Source organism: Benincasa hispida, chromosome 1, assembly GCF_009727055.1.
Source record: "Benincasa hispida cultivar B227 chromosome 1, ASM972705v1, whole genome shotgun sequence".
NCBI classification, from domain to species: domain Eukaryota; kingdom Viridiplantae; phylum Streptophyta; class Magnoliopsida; order Cucurbitales; family Cucurbitaceae; genus Benincasa; species Benincasa hispida.
In genome coordinates, this window is record NC_052349.1 from 7,128,660 (window position 1) to 7,149,101 (window position 20,442).

The following is a 20,442-nucleotide window of genomic DNA, read 5'->3' on the forward strand; positions in this document are numbered from 1 at the left end:
ATAATGTATTTGTTTTGTAGGAATTCTACTCCTTAATTTAAGATTTTTTTAATAAATTTACATAATGTTATGTTTTTTCAACAAAATAAATATTAATTGGGAATGTCTTAAATTTATATAATTTATTTTAGCAAAATAATATACACTAGTTTAAAATTTTTCAATAAAATAAATATTATTCTAAACTTTGATATCGGGCTAAAAAAGGAAAAACAACTACAATGTAAAAAAAAGATAAAAAGAAAGTAAAACTAGTATACCATATGTTAAGAATGCATTACACTTTGGAGATGCCCTCGGATATAGGAACATATTAAGAAAGCCAAGAATCTAATGTCCGACATCTTATGTCACTGCAAAATAAGTGTATCAGATGCCCACACCATTAAAATCAAAACAAAGACTCCTTGAGTTCGAATCCTTCGGCCACGCTGAAAAAACTGGAAAAATCAAAATAGAAAATCTGATTCGCTTACCCTGACGGTGGAATCTAATTGGTGAGACATTGATGATACGGTGTCCCTTCCTACACAAGAACATTCCTCACAGTGCCACGTGTCATCTTCTTGATGGCGAGTACACCGCTTTCGCTATTTACAGAAGTGTAAATCTAGTGGTTGAGAATTCATCTCAATCCAAAAAGAAACCGAACCTTCAATAAACGCCGTCAATCAACATCAAATAAACGGCGTTAATTAACGGTCGTAGTTTTGAGATTTCAAAAGGGTTCATGACTTCGCAGCAGCAGCAGCCGCAACGCCCCCACCCCTCCTTCCCTCCCCGACTAACACTGACGAAAGAGAGAAATGCCAAACCTTGCTCTCCGATAATCACCGGAATCTTTGTTCGGAAGCCGAGATCANCAATTACGGCGACTTAGGGTTTCGGTGAGCCTCGAGTTCGTTTTCTGTATCGCTGATCTCTTTTATGGCTTCGGAAGACGTCAAACGAAGCGAATCGGCTGTTTCTACGATCGTAAACCTGGCAGAGGAGGCGAAGCTTGCGAGAGAAGGCGTCAAAGCACCCAGTTATGCTGTGCTTAGCATCTGTAAATCTCTGGTTGCTGGTGGAGTCGCCGGCGGAGTGTAAGTTCCATTTTCCCCCTGTAAACTGCGATTTCTATCGATATAAATTGGCTTTTGAATGATTACGTATTTCTGTTCCCTCCTTTTGGCTGCCTGTTAAAATTATAGGACGTATGATTAAGTTATAGTTCGTCGGTCGAGGATTTTGTTGTCCTTGTTGCTTTGATTCGTTGTATTGTAGAAAATGTGGGAGAGAAGAACTTAATAAGTGTGTTTTGGGCTGTTCATGCTTTCAATTCGTAAATCAGACCGACCATTGAACTTGATGGTGTGGCATTATTTTTGACTTGGGAAAGATGGTCGGTAAATGTTTAATGCGTGTATTGTTCAGGTTTTCCTATAATTTGACTTCGTCGCTTCTCTGTAGTGTTCGGAGATACCCGAGTTTCAAAATTTCATATATAAGTTTATTTTACAGTGAATCCGTATTCTGAAAGGTTTTCATATCTTTTCAGGTCGCGAACTGCTGTTGCCCCTTTGGAGCGTTTGAAGATATTATTACAGGTTCGTCTATTCTATTCACTATTAGTTTTCTGCCATTGATTAATCGATCAGTTTGTTAGCATACGGACTACTCACGAGGTTTATGGGCTTGGAGACGAAGTAGGGTATACATAGCTACAGTGTCTTATTTAGCTACTTCTACAAACAGGTCCAGAATCCTCATAGCATAAAATATAATGGAACGATACAAGGCTTGAAATATATTTGGAGAACTGAGGGCTTTCGAGGACTATTCAAAGGCAATGGTACTAATTGTGCTCGTATAGTACCAAATTCAGCAGTAAAATTCTTCAGCTATGAGCAAGCTTCTAGGTATGTTTTAAGTCAATGTTCTGTCACGATGATCAATTTCCATTTTTCCATCAGAAATGGTTGACTTTAGTATTCTAAGTTAACTTTCATGCACATGTTGAAGGATGCAGTGCTTTATTTTTCTTGAATTTGTATGAATAACATTGTTGCACATACTGATTTGTTGGTTGCAACGACAGAACCACACATGGCTAGAAAAGTTGGCTATTGTCTTATCCTGGCAGTACATGGTAGAAATTACCTTTTTCTATTAGGAATAAAGTAAGTCTAGTAATTGGTCATCTGAAATCAGTAGTGGGTTTCATTCTGACAAATAGGATTGTTGGCTGTTGAAGATAGTTTTTAAAAGAGATTGATCTGATAGAGTACTATGGGTCTTTCAACACAGTGCGTCATGTGAGAATAGAGTTACTAGAAAAATCTAATTGCTGAAGGGTGGAGATGGACTAAAGCATGATCATTGATTTGCAAAGCAGTTCATAATTGTTGGTAATCTTACTAATGTGCCAGTTAGGGAACCTCCATACATCTTGGATACACCCCTTAGATCCCTTAATTTTCTCTCTAGTACTTGCTAAATTGCTGATATTTTGTCCTTTTCTATTGACAGGGGAATACTGTACTTTTACAGGGAGCAGACTGGTGACCGTAAGTTCATTTTGGCCTCCATTTATCAAATTTTTTATATGATAATTATGTAAGATCACGAGAGTTGCTCCACCCTCCCCCCATCTTTCTGCACAAATCTTGATCTAAGATTTTTTGCCATTATTTTTGCAGAAGATGCTCAACTCACTCCTCTTCTACGTCTTGGTGCTGGAGCTTGTGCTGGAATAATTGCCATGTCAGCAACTTACCCTATGGACATGGTGCGAGGCAGACTAACCGTGCAGGTACTCATTCTCATTTCTCAGTTCCTTGCCCCTTTGTGTTAACATATTTTCAATGAGTTTTCAAGTTCTTATTCAATGCTGAGCATTTATAATCCCGAATATGGATCAATGTTGTGATATTATACCACATTATATGTTGTGAGCCTGTGGCATCTTGATGTTCTTTTTAATCAAATTGAATTTTCCTTCATTTGCCCTGAATTTGTTTTCAGACAGATAAGTCTCCTTACCAGTACAGAGGAATATTCCATGCTCTTTCAACAGTGCTCCGGGAAGAAGGTCCAAGGGCTTTGTACAAGGGTTGGCTTCCTTCTGTAATTGGAGTTGTAAGTTTATTATAATTATCGAAATATGTGCTGTCACTCTAAGTATTTTTTAGGTGCGATGATGAGGTTCTTGCTCACTTAAAGACTGGAGATGTTTAGTAGGTTTCTTCAGTTGAGTGAAGCAAAGTGCACTAAAAAGTAAAGGGGGAAAGTAGTAATATTGCAAATTGCAATTAGTAACATTAGAAATTGGTAACTGGTTTCTTTTGTCTCTTGAAGTGTTATATATTATATCATATCATAACTATAAAACATAATAAAGTTTTAGCAGAGAATCATTGCAATGTATAAAAAAGGTATATATTTTAATAGATGGGTTTCTACCATTTACATGTCCTAGATTTTTAGAATATAATCTATCATCATGTATTTGCTTCTTTGTTGTAAACATTCATTCCAAATGCTTTTACTAATGAGCAATTTCTTCTAATTTTATTTATCCTCTCGATGTTAAAAAACTTGTTTGGATACAGTTTATGGATTCTAGAAGATAGATTGTTTATATACTTCGTGCATGAAGTTTAAGTTTAGAACATTTCATTTTGCAGGTTCCATATGTGGGTCTCAACTTTGCTGTTTATGAATCACTTAAAGATTGGTTAATTAAAAACAAACCATTCGGACTTGTTGAAGATTCAGAGCTCAGTGTGACAACACGCCTAGCATGTGGAGCTGCTGCTGGAACAGTAGGTCAAACTGTTGCTTATCCTCTTGATGTCATTCGTAGAAGAATGCAGATGGTGGGCTGGAATAATGCTGCTTCAGTAGTCACTGGTGATGGAAGAAGTAAGGCATCTCTAGAGTACACTGGCATGGTTGATGCTTTTAGAAAAACAGTTCGTTATGAAGGCTTTAGAGCATTGTATAAGGGTTTGGTTCCCAACTCAGTGAAGGTTAGACATGCTCTTCCTCTGTCTCTGCTTGTTTATATTAACATGTTGCATTATCTAGAAGTTGACTGATTGAGATATAATTCTGAATTTAATGGGAGAGTGAGAGATTCCTAATGCAGAGAGTTTGAGGGTTCAATGAGATCTCAGTGGATTGTTTGGCAAAAAACTGTGTATGTATATTGTATGATACATTAGCCTCAACTTGATATTATGGGTGGTTTTAGAAAAGTTAAGAAGACGACAGAAATGATTGTTGTTATGATGTTTTAGATCTTTATTGTTTTCGGAAGGTATTGTGCATGCATGCTAATGCGATGATGGGTACGGATTTTCTGAAGCCAATCTTCAAAGATGATACCTTGAACTCTTTTCTGAACAAAACAAACCCAATAAGCAAGCTCCAATTAGAGTTTCCAAGATTTTCCCCTGGTTGGAATTGCAGCTTTATTTGACAAAAATATTTAAGTACATACTGTATGCATAAGGTCAGCTATGCATTGTCTAAGTCTTTTCTTTTTTTGAGAGATTCACGTTCTTGTCACCTTTACTCAAACCAAAGATAGTGGGCTTCTCCTTAGGAGCAGAAGTTACTTTAATTACGTACCATGGATGTTTGTTTTAACTACTCCACGAACGATAGGAATAGTTGCTACTCGTTGACTAGTGGAGATTATCTTGACTTCAAAGCATGAGTTGACTTCTTCGAGAAGACATGCATGAAGTATTAGGTTTTGCTGTCATTTTTTATTTCGTTTTTTGGAAAGAACTTAACCTGTGTGTTTGGGCGCACCTCATCTGGATTCTGGACTGTTCCACATAATTGTTTGACCTTACAATCTGAGGCATTGAGAAATGTTGGGTATCTAATATCCTTGGTGGGTGGGTGGTTAGTGGGGCACCTAGATATATAGCCTATCAAGTACCAACTTTTGTTTTTTAATTTTTTGTTTAATAAACTGAAAAGACACAAAATCAAGAATCATGTGAAATACTCTGTGAGCTTTTAAAAGAAGTGCTCCAACCGGTGAGAATGAGGAGGGAGGGGGGCGCTTGATTTTTAAAATTCTCCTTTTAGAGCTGTTTGACGTTGTACTCACGTCATCTATGTTCCATGGACAACTTTGATTTTGTTATATTAGAATTTTGAAGATTGTTCATGTTCATTAATTGTTATAAATGCTGCCCATTCATATCCCATTTAGAATAGAAGCATTGGCTGATTGCATCCTCTCGTGGTCCCTTCTTTTGAATATTTGGTGTTGTATTTGTTTGGGTGGTTTATATCGTTTCTGGCTTAAATTTGACAAGAACAATTATTACAAGTTGGTTGATGAATTGACTTTAATAGTATTTACCTTGATCAATAATATTTTCTAATTCTGCTGCCTTCTCCTTGTTCAGGTCGTCCCATCAATCGCAATTGCATTTGTGACGTACGAAATGGTGAAGGACGTTTTGGGAGTCGAGATTAGGATCTCAGACTGATTATTGGGTACTAACTTACATTTGTTGAACGGTTGAACGGTCTGCTATTTTTGTAGGCAAAGGTGGGGATGGTAAACTAGGATGCTTTAATTATCCTCTCTCCAAGAACTAGTTTAAGGCAATATTGAGTGTGTAATTTGCTTCCCTGATTTTAAATATCTTTCTACAAACTTGTGCTAGCATAAGCTTTTATTCTTATGCTATGTCAATAAATGTTTTGACGATAGAATAAGCACATTTGAATGCCTCCGTTAGATTTGGGAGAGCAGAGCTTTTATTGAATCTAGTTTCTCAGTTTTCGTGCTATTCTTTTCACCCTTTGCTCCTATGTGAATCGACTTTTAAATTGAAATGGGTGATACTGGAAGATACCAGGTTTGCTTTGCTAGTGAACCGTGCTTGTAATCGAGATCGAGATAGCTGAATTCTTCATACCATTGTTTTATATTTTCGTGGTCTCTTCCTCTTCTGCCCGTTGCTGTTGTATGTCCATGAAATTTCTAGTTCAGATACTGAGGTTAAAATCTTTATGCTACGAGTATTGTAAGTGGTGAGGTTAATATTCAAGCTATTTCCATTATGATTCAGCCCTTTGTCACAAATCTTTTAAACTCCTTTGTTTTGAATATTGTCATTCATCCAAGGTTGGCTTTGTCATTACTCACATAGGTGCGAAACAAAGCTGTTTTTAAGTTGCACGTAATTTTGTCCAAAGAATATACTATTAACAGGATGACCTTTTAACAAAATTTATTCTATATCTGGGAGAACTGTCTTTTGAGTTTTAAAGACACCAATAACTAGCATCTTTGATTGATTGTATGGAAAAAGATTGGTTTAGCAATTTGGTTGGTATATTTTAGCTAAAGGCTTAATTTTTTAATTAATTTATTTTTAATTGCCCCAAATATGAGAATTGAGCTTTGCATTGCTTGGCACCAGAGAGGCTATTTTACCTAATCTAAGGCACGATCCTCGAATATATTTAAAAAGCATTTGGATTGACTTTTTAGAAGACATGCGACAATAGTTTTTCTTTTTCAGCTTGAGATTTTTTTCTCCTTTACTTTTCATTTCATTTTTTCAGAAGGAAAAGGTAATGCTCTTTCTTTATTCTATAGGTAAACGAGGGAACATTAAGGTATTTAATTACATGGAAGACTATAATTTCTTTATTCTTCTTTAATGATTTGGAATTTCTATAAGGAGTGAAGATGCTTTATCGAGTGAAGGAGGGGGAGGGGGAGTGAAGTAGCTAAACCAAGTTATAACCTGGGTTTTGAGTATCTCACATTGTTAAAATTAAGAGATCTTACAATCTTAATAAGATACATGATCTACACCTTTTATTGTCCATTAATTTTGAGATATAATCTCATATTATCTAACATGGAGGAGTGAAGTTGTTTTACCGAGATTTTTTGTTTTGAAATAAACACGACACAAGCATTTATCCATATATAACGATCGGGGTCATAACAACAACACAAACAGAACAACAAAATATGACTAGTTAAGAAGACACCGAAAAACTTTGAGAGATTTATAGGAATATCTTTTATTAATGAGTAGGCATGGACCCAACTTAAAATATATGCTAATTGCTTCGTTATAATAATGGAAAAATTTTCCACTGTTTGATTCAATTTGCCAATTACTCGTGCATAACCTATTATGACAATAAAAAGGGGCTATACATACTATTAGTATCCAAAGAAGTGAAAATTATAAAATAAAATAGACAAGGATGTAGAAGATGCCTCCATCGGACCTACAATCCTTATAAAGATTTTAAAAGCTATATTGAGTTATATTTGAAGACTAGCCAAAATGTTTATTTATACATGGAAATTTTAATTTAACTTTACACATTAGCACAAATCATAAGCTAGTTTGTAAAACTACGAAATTTGTGAATCCTTCCCGTCTCTATTGTACTCGAAAAATATGTATCATATTCTTTCTTTTAATGTTCAAATCTTATGTCTTTCTTATATTTTGTATATATGTAATTCATGACGTTGAATTTGTACTCCTATCAAACTTTTAATTACCTTGTTCATATTACTTGCATCATATTGCCTTGTTAGCAATAATTGACATCTACTCTATATCTCAACATTGGAGGTTTAAATTTTCATACCTCACTTGTTATATTAAAAAAAAGATTGTCATGTCAACTATTAGTTTGACGAACAAATTAGCCCTATGATAATGATATAACATATTTGACTGACCATGAAGGGTGTCAACATCACTTGAGCATCTTCTTCATGTGCTGATGATGTCAAAACTTTTATATATTAGTCGTAACATATATTCTCATCTCCTTTTAATAACCATTTGTCTTTCTTCATTGATTGCTTCACATTTTCCTCCCGTGTCTGTATAGAACAAAATAACAATAGCTTAAAATTTTTCACTTGATTACTTTAAAGTTATTTCTAGATACTTTATTTGGAAAATTCTTATAAATAGAAAATTTCCAAAAATTGATTTCGTTTTTTTTAAAATTATTGCAAATACGTTAGAAATTGGTGTATAGAAGAGAACCTGTGATCCTTTATTGTTGTATGAGACCTTTGTGATACTCGTCGACGACTTTCAAACTTGGCTTCAATCACATCTTTCTTTCTTACACCCGATCGTCCAATATTATAGGTGTTATTAGCTTCAATCTCTTTCATTTTCATCGATTCACTATTTTCACTGTTTGAATCTTCATTTAAATTTGGAGAAATTAATGAGAGAAGCACAAATAGAAGGTTCAAATCAGGTAGAAACGAAGAACTCGAACTCGATTCTATGGCTTCTTCTTCATTTTCTTCTCTCAATTCTTGTTCTTCTTTAGAATTGTTTTCATTTTTGGTAGTTTCCATCATTTTTTTTACCTGAAAATCTGAGACAAAATTCTGTTAAAGTATTGACAAAATTAAAATTCATCGGAATACATTAACTTAAGCTTAGGCAGAAACATTAGTCAATGGGAAAATTTAGAGGGAAAAAAAAAACTAACATGAATTTTGGGAAGTTGAATTTGTATTGTTCTCTTGTGGGGAAGGTTTGGACCGCAAAGTCAAAACCTTCACAAATGTTGGTTTCAAATTTACGCTATTGCTTTGATGGTTCTTTTTTGGCTGTGAATTGGTCTAATAATAAGTTAGCAAATTAAGGATTATCATTAATTCAGTTATTTGTAGTTAATTTTAGTCAATGCTAAAACCTGACAGTTTTGACTTTTCAATGACTGATAATTAGAAAAAATTCATATGTGATTTTTTTTTTACAATAAAAAACAATGATTCAGACAAATTTTACTAAAATTTAGTTATCAAAATAGAAATATATAAAAATAGAAATATATAAAACTTTTGAATAGTAATGTGTGATTTCTGTCTTGATTTAGAATTATTTGTTAGATGATCAAATTTTAGGTAAGATTTTTTAATTACTAGTTAATTTGTCAAAATGAATGTAAATATAACTCAACTAGCGTGAATTTATACCGTCAACTCAAAGTCGACAGATTTTCAGATTTTCCATTCTTATGGTAGAAAAAATACGGTCAAAATGAGATTTTGTTTTTATATTTTTCTAATAAGATTTTAACTAAAAAGGATTAGTTTTTAAATAATTTGAAATATAATATAAATTTTCTTATCTTCTATTTGAATATGGATTTAGTTAGAAATCATTTCAAAATTCATGATTACAAAAGATGGATTTTAGATTTTTATTTGACAGTTTGCAGAAAATCATATTACATGTAAAAATTTAAAAAGTTGTTTGATTGTGGGGAGTGGGGATAATACAATCTAAAATAATGAATTCTATCAATGTCTATCAGTATCTATCATTGATAGTTATAAAATTTTGCTATATTTTGTAAATATTTTGATTCATTTTTTTATATTTAAAAACAACTCTTCAAATAATATATATTAATAAATAATCTCAAAACATGTTCCAAAATATTGCAAAATAAATAGTTTGGAACTCACAAGCACACAAGAATAGGTAAACTAATCTAAGCTTCTTTCCAAGTAACAAAACAATAATAAAACAATACGATAATAAAACAAGTTTAAGAGAAGAGAGATAATACCTGATTTATATACTAGTTCACCAATTATGTGGGCTACGTCTAGTTCTCTTTGCTATCGAGGTAGATTTCACTAAAAATGTCAGAGAGAAAAATAAAAGAATTTACAAAGAATGATTTTTTCCCCACTTTTCTCTTAAACAAAAAGCGTAGGAGTCACTCTACATTACTCACCACAAATTATCCTTTTGCATGAGCTCTTTCACTCAACAATATTTCTTCCTTTTTATTTTCTGAAAACCAGTCTCAAATTGCCGTGAACAACACACAAACTTGGTAGGCAAGTTTTGGTTTAAATGACCCACAAGTGGAAAGGGCATAAAGGAGTTTCGGCTTCATATGCTTCAACATTTTTTTAGCACATTAGGTAGAGTGGTAGAGGATCATAATATCAATCTTTATGATTACTAACACATGTCACGTGTGAGCTATGCTTATGTTGGTATTCTTAATAGTTTATATCAAATGATAATGCAAACTACGTTTTAATTAAAAAAAATATCATTTAATCGAAATAAGTTGAATTAATAAATTACAAATTACAAATACTATTCTAATCTAAAAAAAGAAAATAAAAGCTTGCAAAAATCTTAATTCACAATAATAAAAGAATGAAATGAATCTAAACACAACCGATCTCTATAGAAATATGTAAAGCGCGGTTTAACCCATATGAAAAACGTTCTCATTTCTTGAAAAGAAATGGAGGACTTCTTTCACCATTTTTATAACCCAAAAGGTTTGTTTTTTTTTTTTTTTTTTTTTTTTTTTTTTTTTTTTTTTTTTTTTAAAGTATAATAAAGATAGGAGATTTGAATGAAGGACCTCTAGATTGTAAACATCCGTACACTAGTTGAGCTATACTCGCTTATAGTAAAAAAAAAAAAAAATTTCATTCGTTATAAATCATTATTGTTTATCAATTAAAGGAAAAAAGTGAATAAACACATTAGAATACTAACTTTACATTTAGAGTCTCCTCGTTTATTTTTAGAAAATATTATATCACTAATAACAAATTTAAGATTTAGAAAAAAAAAATGATTCTCTCGTTTCCGCCACTGGATTTTTTTGTACGAATGACTCAAACGAAAAATAGCCACCTATAGAGAAAGTAATGGAAAGTGGCATTCTGCTTACATCATAGCATGTGATTTTACCGAGTTGCCCCTTAGATGCACCCGCGCTCCTACCAATACAAAGTTGCTCGATCCTCGATGGCTCATCACTCGTTCCTTAATGCACGGTCACTCGATACCCAGGTGCATGGTCACTCGATACAGCTGCAATCGACACGTATACTCGATCATATCCACATCATCTAGGAAGCACAAATACTTCTAATTGTGCAGAGAATTGGTATCAGATACAGATACGATACGGATACGTCCAGACGTGGTAGATACGTGATTTGAAGTATCTGATTTTTTATTTTTATTTTTAATTTTTAGATATGCGTATTTGCCTCCAGATACGTGAAGGGGATATGTGGGTATTTTTTTTTTTTTTCAAATTTAAGCCCAACCCACAACCCATTTTATTTTAGTGCATGTTTAGGAGTGATTTTAAAATCATCAAAAATCACTTTTTTTTTTAATTTTTAAAATCACTTGAAAACATACTTTTAATTACTCAAAATTAGTTTAGTTTTCAAATTTACACTTTTAAATGCAATTTTTATATCATCAAAATTAGTTTTGAAGGATTAAACATCTTTCACGGTGATTTTGAAAATGACAAAAATGATTTTTAACCATTTTAAAATCACTTCCAAACATAAAAGTCCACTTAAATTAAGCAATCCAAAACAAAATAAATTAAAAATGATAAAAACATAAAAAATAAAAAAAATCCGAAACGTAATTAAATCTTCATTCTTCCCTTTTCTCTCCCTTCATCTTCAACTTCATTCTTCAATCTTCATCTTTTATTTCTTTCCTACAGCCTACTCTGGTCGCTCAATAATGACTCGACGTTACTGGATTTTTTTTTCAAGTTTTCACTCTCTTCTTGAATCTATTTTAATCTAATTTAAAATAAGTACTATAGCAATTTATTAAACATTATATATATATATATATAACGTATCTTCAACGTATCTGTATCTTAGTTTTTTAGAAATTAACATATCGCTGTATCGTATCGTATCCGTATATGTGTCTGTGCTTCTTAGCACGTCACACTCGATACTCGATTCTTTTGAATTCTCTGTGTCGTCAGAACCTGCTCTGTAGTTAATGCTCATGTACAAACATACATAAATTGAGAATTTTTCTGACAATGTACATGGTTCTTTCAAATCAATTTCTTGAAATGTGAAGTAACTTTTTTTATTAACTAAGAACAAATAGAACCAAAACACAAAAAAGAAAATCGAGATCATTTTCCCTTAAAAAAAACCAACTTCACAAAACCTGTTTTTCTTGATGGAGATCAAGTTATAAAGGCATTGAGATTATTTCACTATATTGTTTCACACCTCAAGTAAGTAAATGTGCTTTTTCTTGCTCAGTTTGTTTGCTTTTCCGACGATGTGCGAGATATACAAACATAGCAAAGAGAATGAGTGAGTGTGAGTTTGTGAGTGTGCACTGATACATGCAAGTAGCTCCTAGTGGAGCGAGGATGAGGGGAGAGAGCTATGAAACAGTAAGCATCGAGTTGAGAATATCGAGTACTGAGTGATGAGTATCGAGCATCAAGTATCATGTAGCAAGTAGCGAGTAGAGAGTATAGCGAGTATTTAACAGTTACCTATTTTCCTAACTGCTTACTTTCTGTATTGTTTTTCTTGAAGGATGGAGAAGTATATATTCTTACGTTATGGCAGTACATGGGATGACACAGATGAATACTATACTGGAGGTCGTTTGAAGGGTTTGCTAGTTCCGAGCACATTGATGTATAATGAGTTGGTAAATCTAGTATATGAGATCATGCAAGTTAGTTCGACAGAGTTCAATATTATAATGAGGGTGACATATAAGATGGATATTGATTCTCCTCCAGTATGCTTAATGGACGATGCTGATGTTAAATTTTTCCTCTCAGAATACGACCATACTAGACCATAAGTATTTGTAAATCTTGAGAAAATCGAAGAAATTCATCACAGGACAACATTTGATTATCCAGAGAGATCATACCAACACGTGTGGAGGTGATGTCAATGAGCATGATGTTTGTCCATTAGGTGTCTCATTGGAAAATGACAACATCGATGTTAATATAGCGAATGTATTGCATTCGAATGTGACAATAGAAGATGTTGGGACATGTGTAAATGAGAATGTGATGATAGAAGAGGAAAATGTTAAGAATGAAGAACAGACAACCCCGGTTGTTTTAGGGAGTAATCCTTTTGTTGTCAATGAAGAACAACCAATCCAAGTTTTTTTGGGAATGGTCCTTCTATTGTGTGATGGAACGAACACATGTACAACAGAAGAAAAACAGATCTAAAGTACTCTCATTAGGTTAAGCATGCAAAAGAAACAAATAAAAGGGGGAAAAGAATACAACCTTTGCAGACTTTGAATCTTTTTCAAATTAGCCCCAATCTCCTCATGAACGGTTCGTAGACCACCACGATAGTCTTTCCGACTATTCTTTGACCTTAGAACAGGATGGTGGGATCCAGTGAGTGACTAATTTGGAGAGGAAAAAGGCTAAAACTTTGAGAGAAAAAATGGATGAGATTATCACATAATTACATCAATTTCCACTAAGGCCAAGTGTTTTTTGAAATTCAATAAACACTCCCTTTTAAAGACCATTACATGCAAAACATGCAACTTTGAGTTTGATGAGAATTTGACACTAAAAAATCCACTAACTTAAAGTGGGATTAAGTGAGACAAGTGTCTGAAATGAAGACAACACTTAACAATTCAATAGTTGGAATTTCCCACTCACAAATGTTGGATCTTTCCACTAACATGGTCAAAGTTTGACTCTCAAAGTTCAAAGTCAACAATTAGACTTCCATTGCATTTTTGACCTAGTCAATAATTTGACTTTTAACGCAATTTTGAGCAATTCCATTTAATTTCAAAATTAATTCTAATAATCAATTTAAAAAATAAATTAATATTAAATAATTAATTAAACAATTTAATTAATTTAATTTAATATTAAATCCAACACTGATCCCAATTTATATGAATCCATGTTCATAATCTTGATATTTAAATCTTATTTAAATATCTGCTACTCTCTTTATGTTTAATTCACAATTAAACATTAGGTTAAATATATCGTATATATTTACTGCTTTGCTCCAAAACCGAATTTGAATACTTCAAATTTGTTCGTCACACTATTCTGAGGTTTAGTTCGATATGAGCTAGTAGGGGAACCTCATAGACCTACAAATCATGGGCTCCAACGATTCGCGATTAACCGACTAAACTCTTTAACCTAATTAATCACCATTTGTTAACTACCGGGTCACTCCACTAAAGCCCAGTAGTTGCACTCCCCCTGTCTCTTATACACATCTAGATGTGTATAAGAGACAGATTTTGAGGTTTAGTTCGATATGAGCTAGTAGGGGAACCTCATAGACCTACAAATCATGGGCTCCAACGATTCGCGATTAACCGACTAAACTATTTCTGTCTCTTATACACATCTAGATGTGTATAAGAGACAGGGGTGGGGCCCCTTGTTCAAGACCCGAAGTCAGCACTTAAGAGAATAACCTCTCTACTATTTCTAAAAGCGGGTGGGAGTGAATTCCGTCTTGCACCCTATGTCCCTAACTATCTACCGGTCTTATCCCTGAAATGGAAGGCTTATTGAGCCAGCACTATTGAACCAACCCTCACCCATGCAAATCTAAGGATAATTCCGAATAAACAGGAGTTCATAGTCAGCTCAGGATTAAGGTTAAGTTACCTAAGTCATCGCTTTGAAATAGTCAGTCTGAAACAGTAAACAACGTTATAAAGTAAGAGTGACTTAATTTTTGGTCCGATCTTATGCAAACTCATTGTATAGGATGCCACCCCTCCTCATGTCAATAAATGAATGAATCATGATCACTTCGTTTGTAGCACTTTACAACAAATTATAACAACTACATAGTGGGCCGCATCCAATAGTGTTACTAGATAAGATACCCAACTATATTCGTATACTATAGATCATTTTGACTATTTACTCGAACTTGATCCACTCTTATGTATCCACATAAAGTTCAAGTACTTATGTAATAGTCATGGATCTTTATTTTATTTGATTTATTTCTAAAACAAAATAAGCAGTTCATATTTTCAATAACAACTTTATCAATTTACATAATAAGTTTATTGTTTACAGATTACGAGTTTTAGGACATAAAATCCAACATTGTAAATGAAGAACAACCAGCTCCGATTCTGTCAAATGATTTTGGCCATTTTGTTGGGAGTGTGCCTCGCCAAAATCTGAACGATATATTATCTGGTAGTAACGCCAGAACGGGGGACTTGATCATGCAACCACAGTCGTCCATAAGGTTGGTGGATACAGTTGAAGTAGATCAAATTTTCTTCAGTAAGAATGATGTGAAGATGGTTAGCAATGTTGGCCATTAAGAACAACTTTGAGCAGGGGGTTAAAAAATCGAACAAAAAATGTATAGGGGTTGGTGTTTAGACTCGACTTGTAAATGGGCCGTTTGGGAAATTAAAATGGACAGATGTGATATTTTCAATATCATTAAATGCACACCCAATCACACATGCTCAATTGAAGTATTGAATCATGACCACAAGCAAGCCAACACATTCGTTATCTTGTACTGGGTGTATTATGCCCTAGTTTATTATTTTGTGTACTAGTATTTTGTTATATTGTACACCCCACTAGCTTAGGACAAGTGGGAGATTATTGGGGTTGATGCCCTAAATTTCGTAGGGTTCTATAACTTATAAACATTGTATGAACAAACTTTTATGTGATTAATAATATATGATATTTTATTCATTTTCTCTATAAAATATGTGATATTTTAATTGCATTAACCACAAACCAATAAACTAACATCCAAGGTTATTGTTGTAACTTAAACATGTATGTGGAGACATACAGGTGGATCATGTTTAAGTGGTAACCTAAATGAACTGTAGTATATGGATAAGGTTGGGTATCTTATCTTGGTGACACTACGAGTATGGCCTGCTTTGTAGGTATTACAATTGTTGTAAAGTACTACAAATGATCTGATCCTAATCATTCATGTATTAGACATGCGAGCGGTGATATTCTATACAAAAAAATTTGTATAAGATCGGACCACGAAATGTTTAGTCTCATTATAACACCGTTCATAATAGAGACTTTCATTTCACTAGGATGATCGTAGGTAACATGACCTTAATCCTAAGTGAGTTATGAACTCCTACCTTTAAGGGCGGTCATTTGATTCGTATGGATGAGAGTGGCCAGATGGCCGACTCAACAAGCTTACCATTTTGGGGATTCGTCTAATTGGGGAGCTGAGAACACAGTTACACAAGATGGAATTCAATCCTTTTCTGAAGTAGGGGTAAGTAGATAAATTGCTCCCTTAAGAGCTGATTCCGGGTCTTGAACAATGTGGCGCTACACCTTCTCCTGGCTCGAGAGGAGTTTAGTCATAGTAGAACTATGATCTATTGTTCATTAGAGGGATCAGTGGTACTTAAGGAGTTAGATATAACTACATGGGCAACACAGTACTTTGGCTCAACTGTACTTACGAGCAATTTATGAAGGGTCATCGTACTGTTGATTGGTTATATCCAATGGATAAAAAAATATATCTGTAGTGCGAAGAGTGCAGTTGTCGGTCTTTAGTGAAGTATCCATCAGTTAACGGATGGTGGATGATGTAATTAAAGAGTTTAATTAATTATTCATGTACTGTTGGAGCTTCAAGCTACAGGTCCATAAGATCCCTTTAGTAATTCAAAAGGATTTAGTTAAGAATCAATTTTTGGGTTAATTTGAATTGTTTAAATTAATAAGAGAGAATTTAATTATATATAATATAATTCAATTGATTCAATTATATATGATATAATTGTTATAATGTATTTGATACATTATAGTTTACTTGGAGGAATTAAATATTTGAATGAGATTCAAATATATTTTCTATGAAATGTGATTCATAATTATTAAATTTAATATAAATATGATTTATAGTAAATACCATAAAATAGAGAAAAGAAACTATAGTTTATGTTGTATGTGATGCAATATTAAAACTATTGGTTATTTGTTATATTTGATATAACATATAGTTTAATATAAATATAATATGATAAGTTAGTTATTACATTTATTTTTATTATTTTATTATTTTTAATAATAAATTCCTATTTTCTCTCCAACCACCTTAGTGAGTGGTGATTCAATTTTGTGGCAAAAGGAATAAAAGAATATAGTTTTCCTTTCTTCCTAAGAACACTTACACAATTGAAAGACTTTGTTGTACGATTGAGAGTTTCCTAGAAACGTTATGTGTGTTCTTCAATCTTCTTCCTCCAAAATTCAAACAATCCCTCCTAACCAAAATAATCAGAGCCCACCACTCTTAAGTCTTACCCTGAGAAGACCAAAGGCTCATCGTGGTAGTGTTCTCTCTATTTGGTTCGTGAAGTTCTTGAAGAAGGTCTTCAAGAAGTTGCTGAGTTCGAGGCTCGTGACCGTTCGAGGGAATTACACGAAGAAAGGTTCTTCAAAGGTGATATCTCTTGAACCCTTTTTCCTTGTAAAATGCATGCTGTAATTTGTTTATGAATGCATATCTTGTATGTCTATTGTAAATTTAGTTTTCAATAAAAAATGAAATTTGGACGATCCGCTTTTGCTCAAGGATCTCCTTGTAAAATGAGTTCCTTCACGTTATTGGTCACTTAATTAAGGACAAGTTCGACGTTGGTCGGGGGGATAAACTGCACTATATTATTGAGGATATGTGGTATCAGTGCAGTGTCAATATTAGTTATGACAAGGCATGACGTGCGAGGGAAACTGCTTTTGCTCTTGCAAGGGGGATGCCGAGGAATCATATGTCATCTTGCATTCATATGGTGAGGCTTTGAAGATAGAAAATCTTGGAATTTTATTTGAGATCGAGCTTGAAGAATTAAAATATTTCAAATACATGTTCATGGCACTAGGTGCAAGTTTAAGAGGTTTTAGGTTGTCGACCTGTGATTACTGTAGATAGCATTCATCTAAAGGGTAAGTATAAGGGAACAATGATAGTTGGTGTTGCAATGGATGGTAATAATCAACTATACCCACTAACATATGCAATTGTTGATAGTGAGAATGACCGAACCCTGAAGTGGTTCATGACAAACATTAAAACAACAACTAGAGAATGCCCTAACTTTGTATTCGTCTCAGACTATGGACAGAGTCTAGCTAATGTCATTGATATCATATTCCTTAATTCTGACCACAAACTTTGTACCTTCCATTTGAAAAGGAACGTAGAGAAATACTTTAAAGACGAGCCATAAGGAAATTGTTTCACGATGCTTGTAGAACGTATCAAGAATCAGAGTTCAAATGTCATTGGGTCCAAATAGTGAATTACAACAACGATTCCCTTGCTAGATATTTAGAGGATGCTGATATTCAGCGGTGGACATGATGTTACCGGTCTGGGAACTGATATGAAAACATGACCAATAATAGTGCTGAATGCTTTAATGCTATTACTAAAAAAGCAAGGGAGTTGCCAATAACTTTGTTGCTTGAATACATAAGAGGTCTACTTCAAGGTTGGTTTCATGAGTGGTGAACAATTTGGTCTAATAGTACATCGACACACTCAATGTATGTAGAGAACATAATAGGTTTAGAGTGTGACAAAAGTAGGCAATACCGAGTAAATCCAATCTATTGTTATAGATTTCATGTCAAGGATGGTGGATTAGATGGTATAGTCAACCTTAACACTCGAGAATATAGTTGCATGCAATTTCAGTGTTTGGAGATTCCATGTTTGCACGCTATGGCTATAGCTAAAGAGCGCAATATCAATTCGTTTACTCTATGCAGCAGATTGTATAGTGTTGGTTCTCTAGTACTAGCATATATGGAATCAATAAACCTGGTAGGTCATGTATTCGAATGAAAAAAGCCATCAAGGTATACCGAGGTAAAAATACTCCCACTGAAAAAGAATGGTATAGGTTGGTAGATGAAGGGTAAACAGGATACCATTTGTTGGAGAATATGTTACATTAAAGAAATGTGGACGGTGTGGCCAACTGGGACATAACAGACAAAAGTGCAACGAATCACTTGATACGTTCAAACTAAACAAATGGGCAAGGATGACTCAGGGGACCCAAACCCAGACTCAGGGACCCAAACTCTGATAAATACTTGATAATTTATTACTATGTATTATAGATTGTTCATTATGTAATGTAAAGACATTATGATAAATACACGATACACGATACTGTTACTTGATACTCATTACATGTTACACGATATCCGTTACTCGCTACTTGATACGTGTTACACGTTACTCAATACATGATTACTCGACAATACTCGATAAACATTAACTCAAATTACAATACTCGGTACACAATTACTCAATAATACTCGATGCATGTTACTATATACTCAATGTATATTACTCGATACTCGATAAAATTTAGATTCGGTTTTATTTACAAATAATGTCAAAGTTTACATAGGTTTACATAGATGTCAAAAAATTTACATAGAAAGCCCTAATAAAAATTAATATTCCCACAACTCGGCACCATATTGCAATCTAAAATCATGCATTTTATCTTATCGTAAGCTCTCCATACTCAACTCGGTGGAGGGTGGAGGAATGGGGTCACTGGTCTCGGTGGAAGGTGGAGGAATGAGGTCCTAGAACTCGATGGAAGGTGGAGGAATGAGTCATGGGACTCGATGGAAGATGGAGGAATGAGGTCACGAGACTCAGTGGTAGGTGGAGGAATGAGGTCACTAGTCTCGATGGAAAGTGGAGGAATGGGGTCAATAGTCTCGGTGGACTCCATGTATAAATCCTATATCATTTATGAAGTACGTTAGTCAAATACAACATGATATAGATTTACATTAGAACAAGTTTAAGATGATATTACGTACCTAACACAATGACCACAGTAGGTTGATGATTGTTTGTACACTGGTCTGAAGGACACTCAAGTCAGACTTTACATCTTTCAAGTCTGACTGTACATCGTCTAATTATGCTCCATCATAGACATTATCTGGTCTATGTCATGGAGTGATGTGGGAATGCCTACCCCTTCATGGGCTCAGAATGGGATGTATTTGGTCGAGATGACACTCGCTTCTCATTTAGAGGCACATGCTCGTCAGTAGGGAGCTCGTGAGACTCGTTATGAGGAGGTGAATCTCGCGCTCATCGATAAGGAGCTTTGAGACTGATGCTTTTGGAGTTCTGGCTTGTGAAATCGATGCTCGTAACTCTTGTATTCACTAGAGTTACTATGCGCATCCTCATCATGGTGTGATCTATGTGTTTTTTAGGAGCTCGTCTCGACATCAATACGCTCGTATACGAGTTGTTCATCGACCCTAGTGTCCCTATACCACCTCTCCCTATCGGACATGAACAATGATGTGGGTATGATCTTTGTCTGTACAAAACAACGAACAATTTATTAGTTATATGTGATACTCACCTTAAATCCAAGTAAATTGTGATGTAATACATTAACCTCGATGGACTCAAATATATCTCATTGTATTGTTTTGGTTGACAATGAGTATGTATACTCCCACATCAGAAATCGAGGTACGACATGTCTATTCAGTCGGGTTGCAACTTTTTCAGCA

At 34.1% G+C, this 20,442-nt stretch overlaps 1 protein-coding gene and 1 long non-coding RNA gene across 2 annotated transcripts; one reads left to right on the top strand and one right to left on the bottom strand.

The window, feature by feature from the left end:
• Positions 1–729: 729 nt before the first annotated feature.
• Positions 730–5,886, top strand: LOC120089390 (mitochondrial adenine nucleotide transporter ADNT1). Its single transcript, XM_039046845.1, has 8 exons — positions 730–1,085; positions 1,541–1,589; positions 1,738–1,901; positions 2,512–2,549; positions 2,682–2,794; positions 3,007–3,120; positions 3,669–4,013; positions 5,415–5,886. The coding sequence occupies exons 1-8, from the start codon at positions 928–930 to the stop codon at positions 5,496–5,498; spliced, it is 1,065 nt and encodes a 354-aa protein (XP_038902773.1). The 5' UTR covers positions 730–927; the 3' UTR covers positions 5,499–5,886.
• Positions 5,887–7,070: 1,184 nt separating this feature from the next.
• LOC120067493 lies at positions 7,071–9,779 on the bottom strand. Its single transcript, XR_005478990.1, has 3 exons — positions 9,604–9,779; positions 8,052–8,397; positions 7,071–7,882 (listed from the first exon to the last, which is right to left on the bottom strand). It is a non-coding gene; the product is annotated as an uncharacterized LOC120067493 (long non-coding RNA).
• Positions 9,780–20,442: the final 10,663 nt, after the last annotated feature.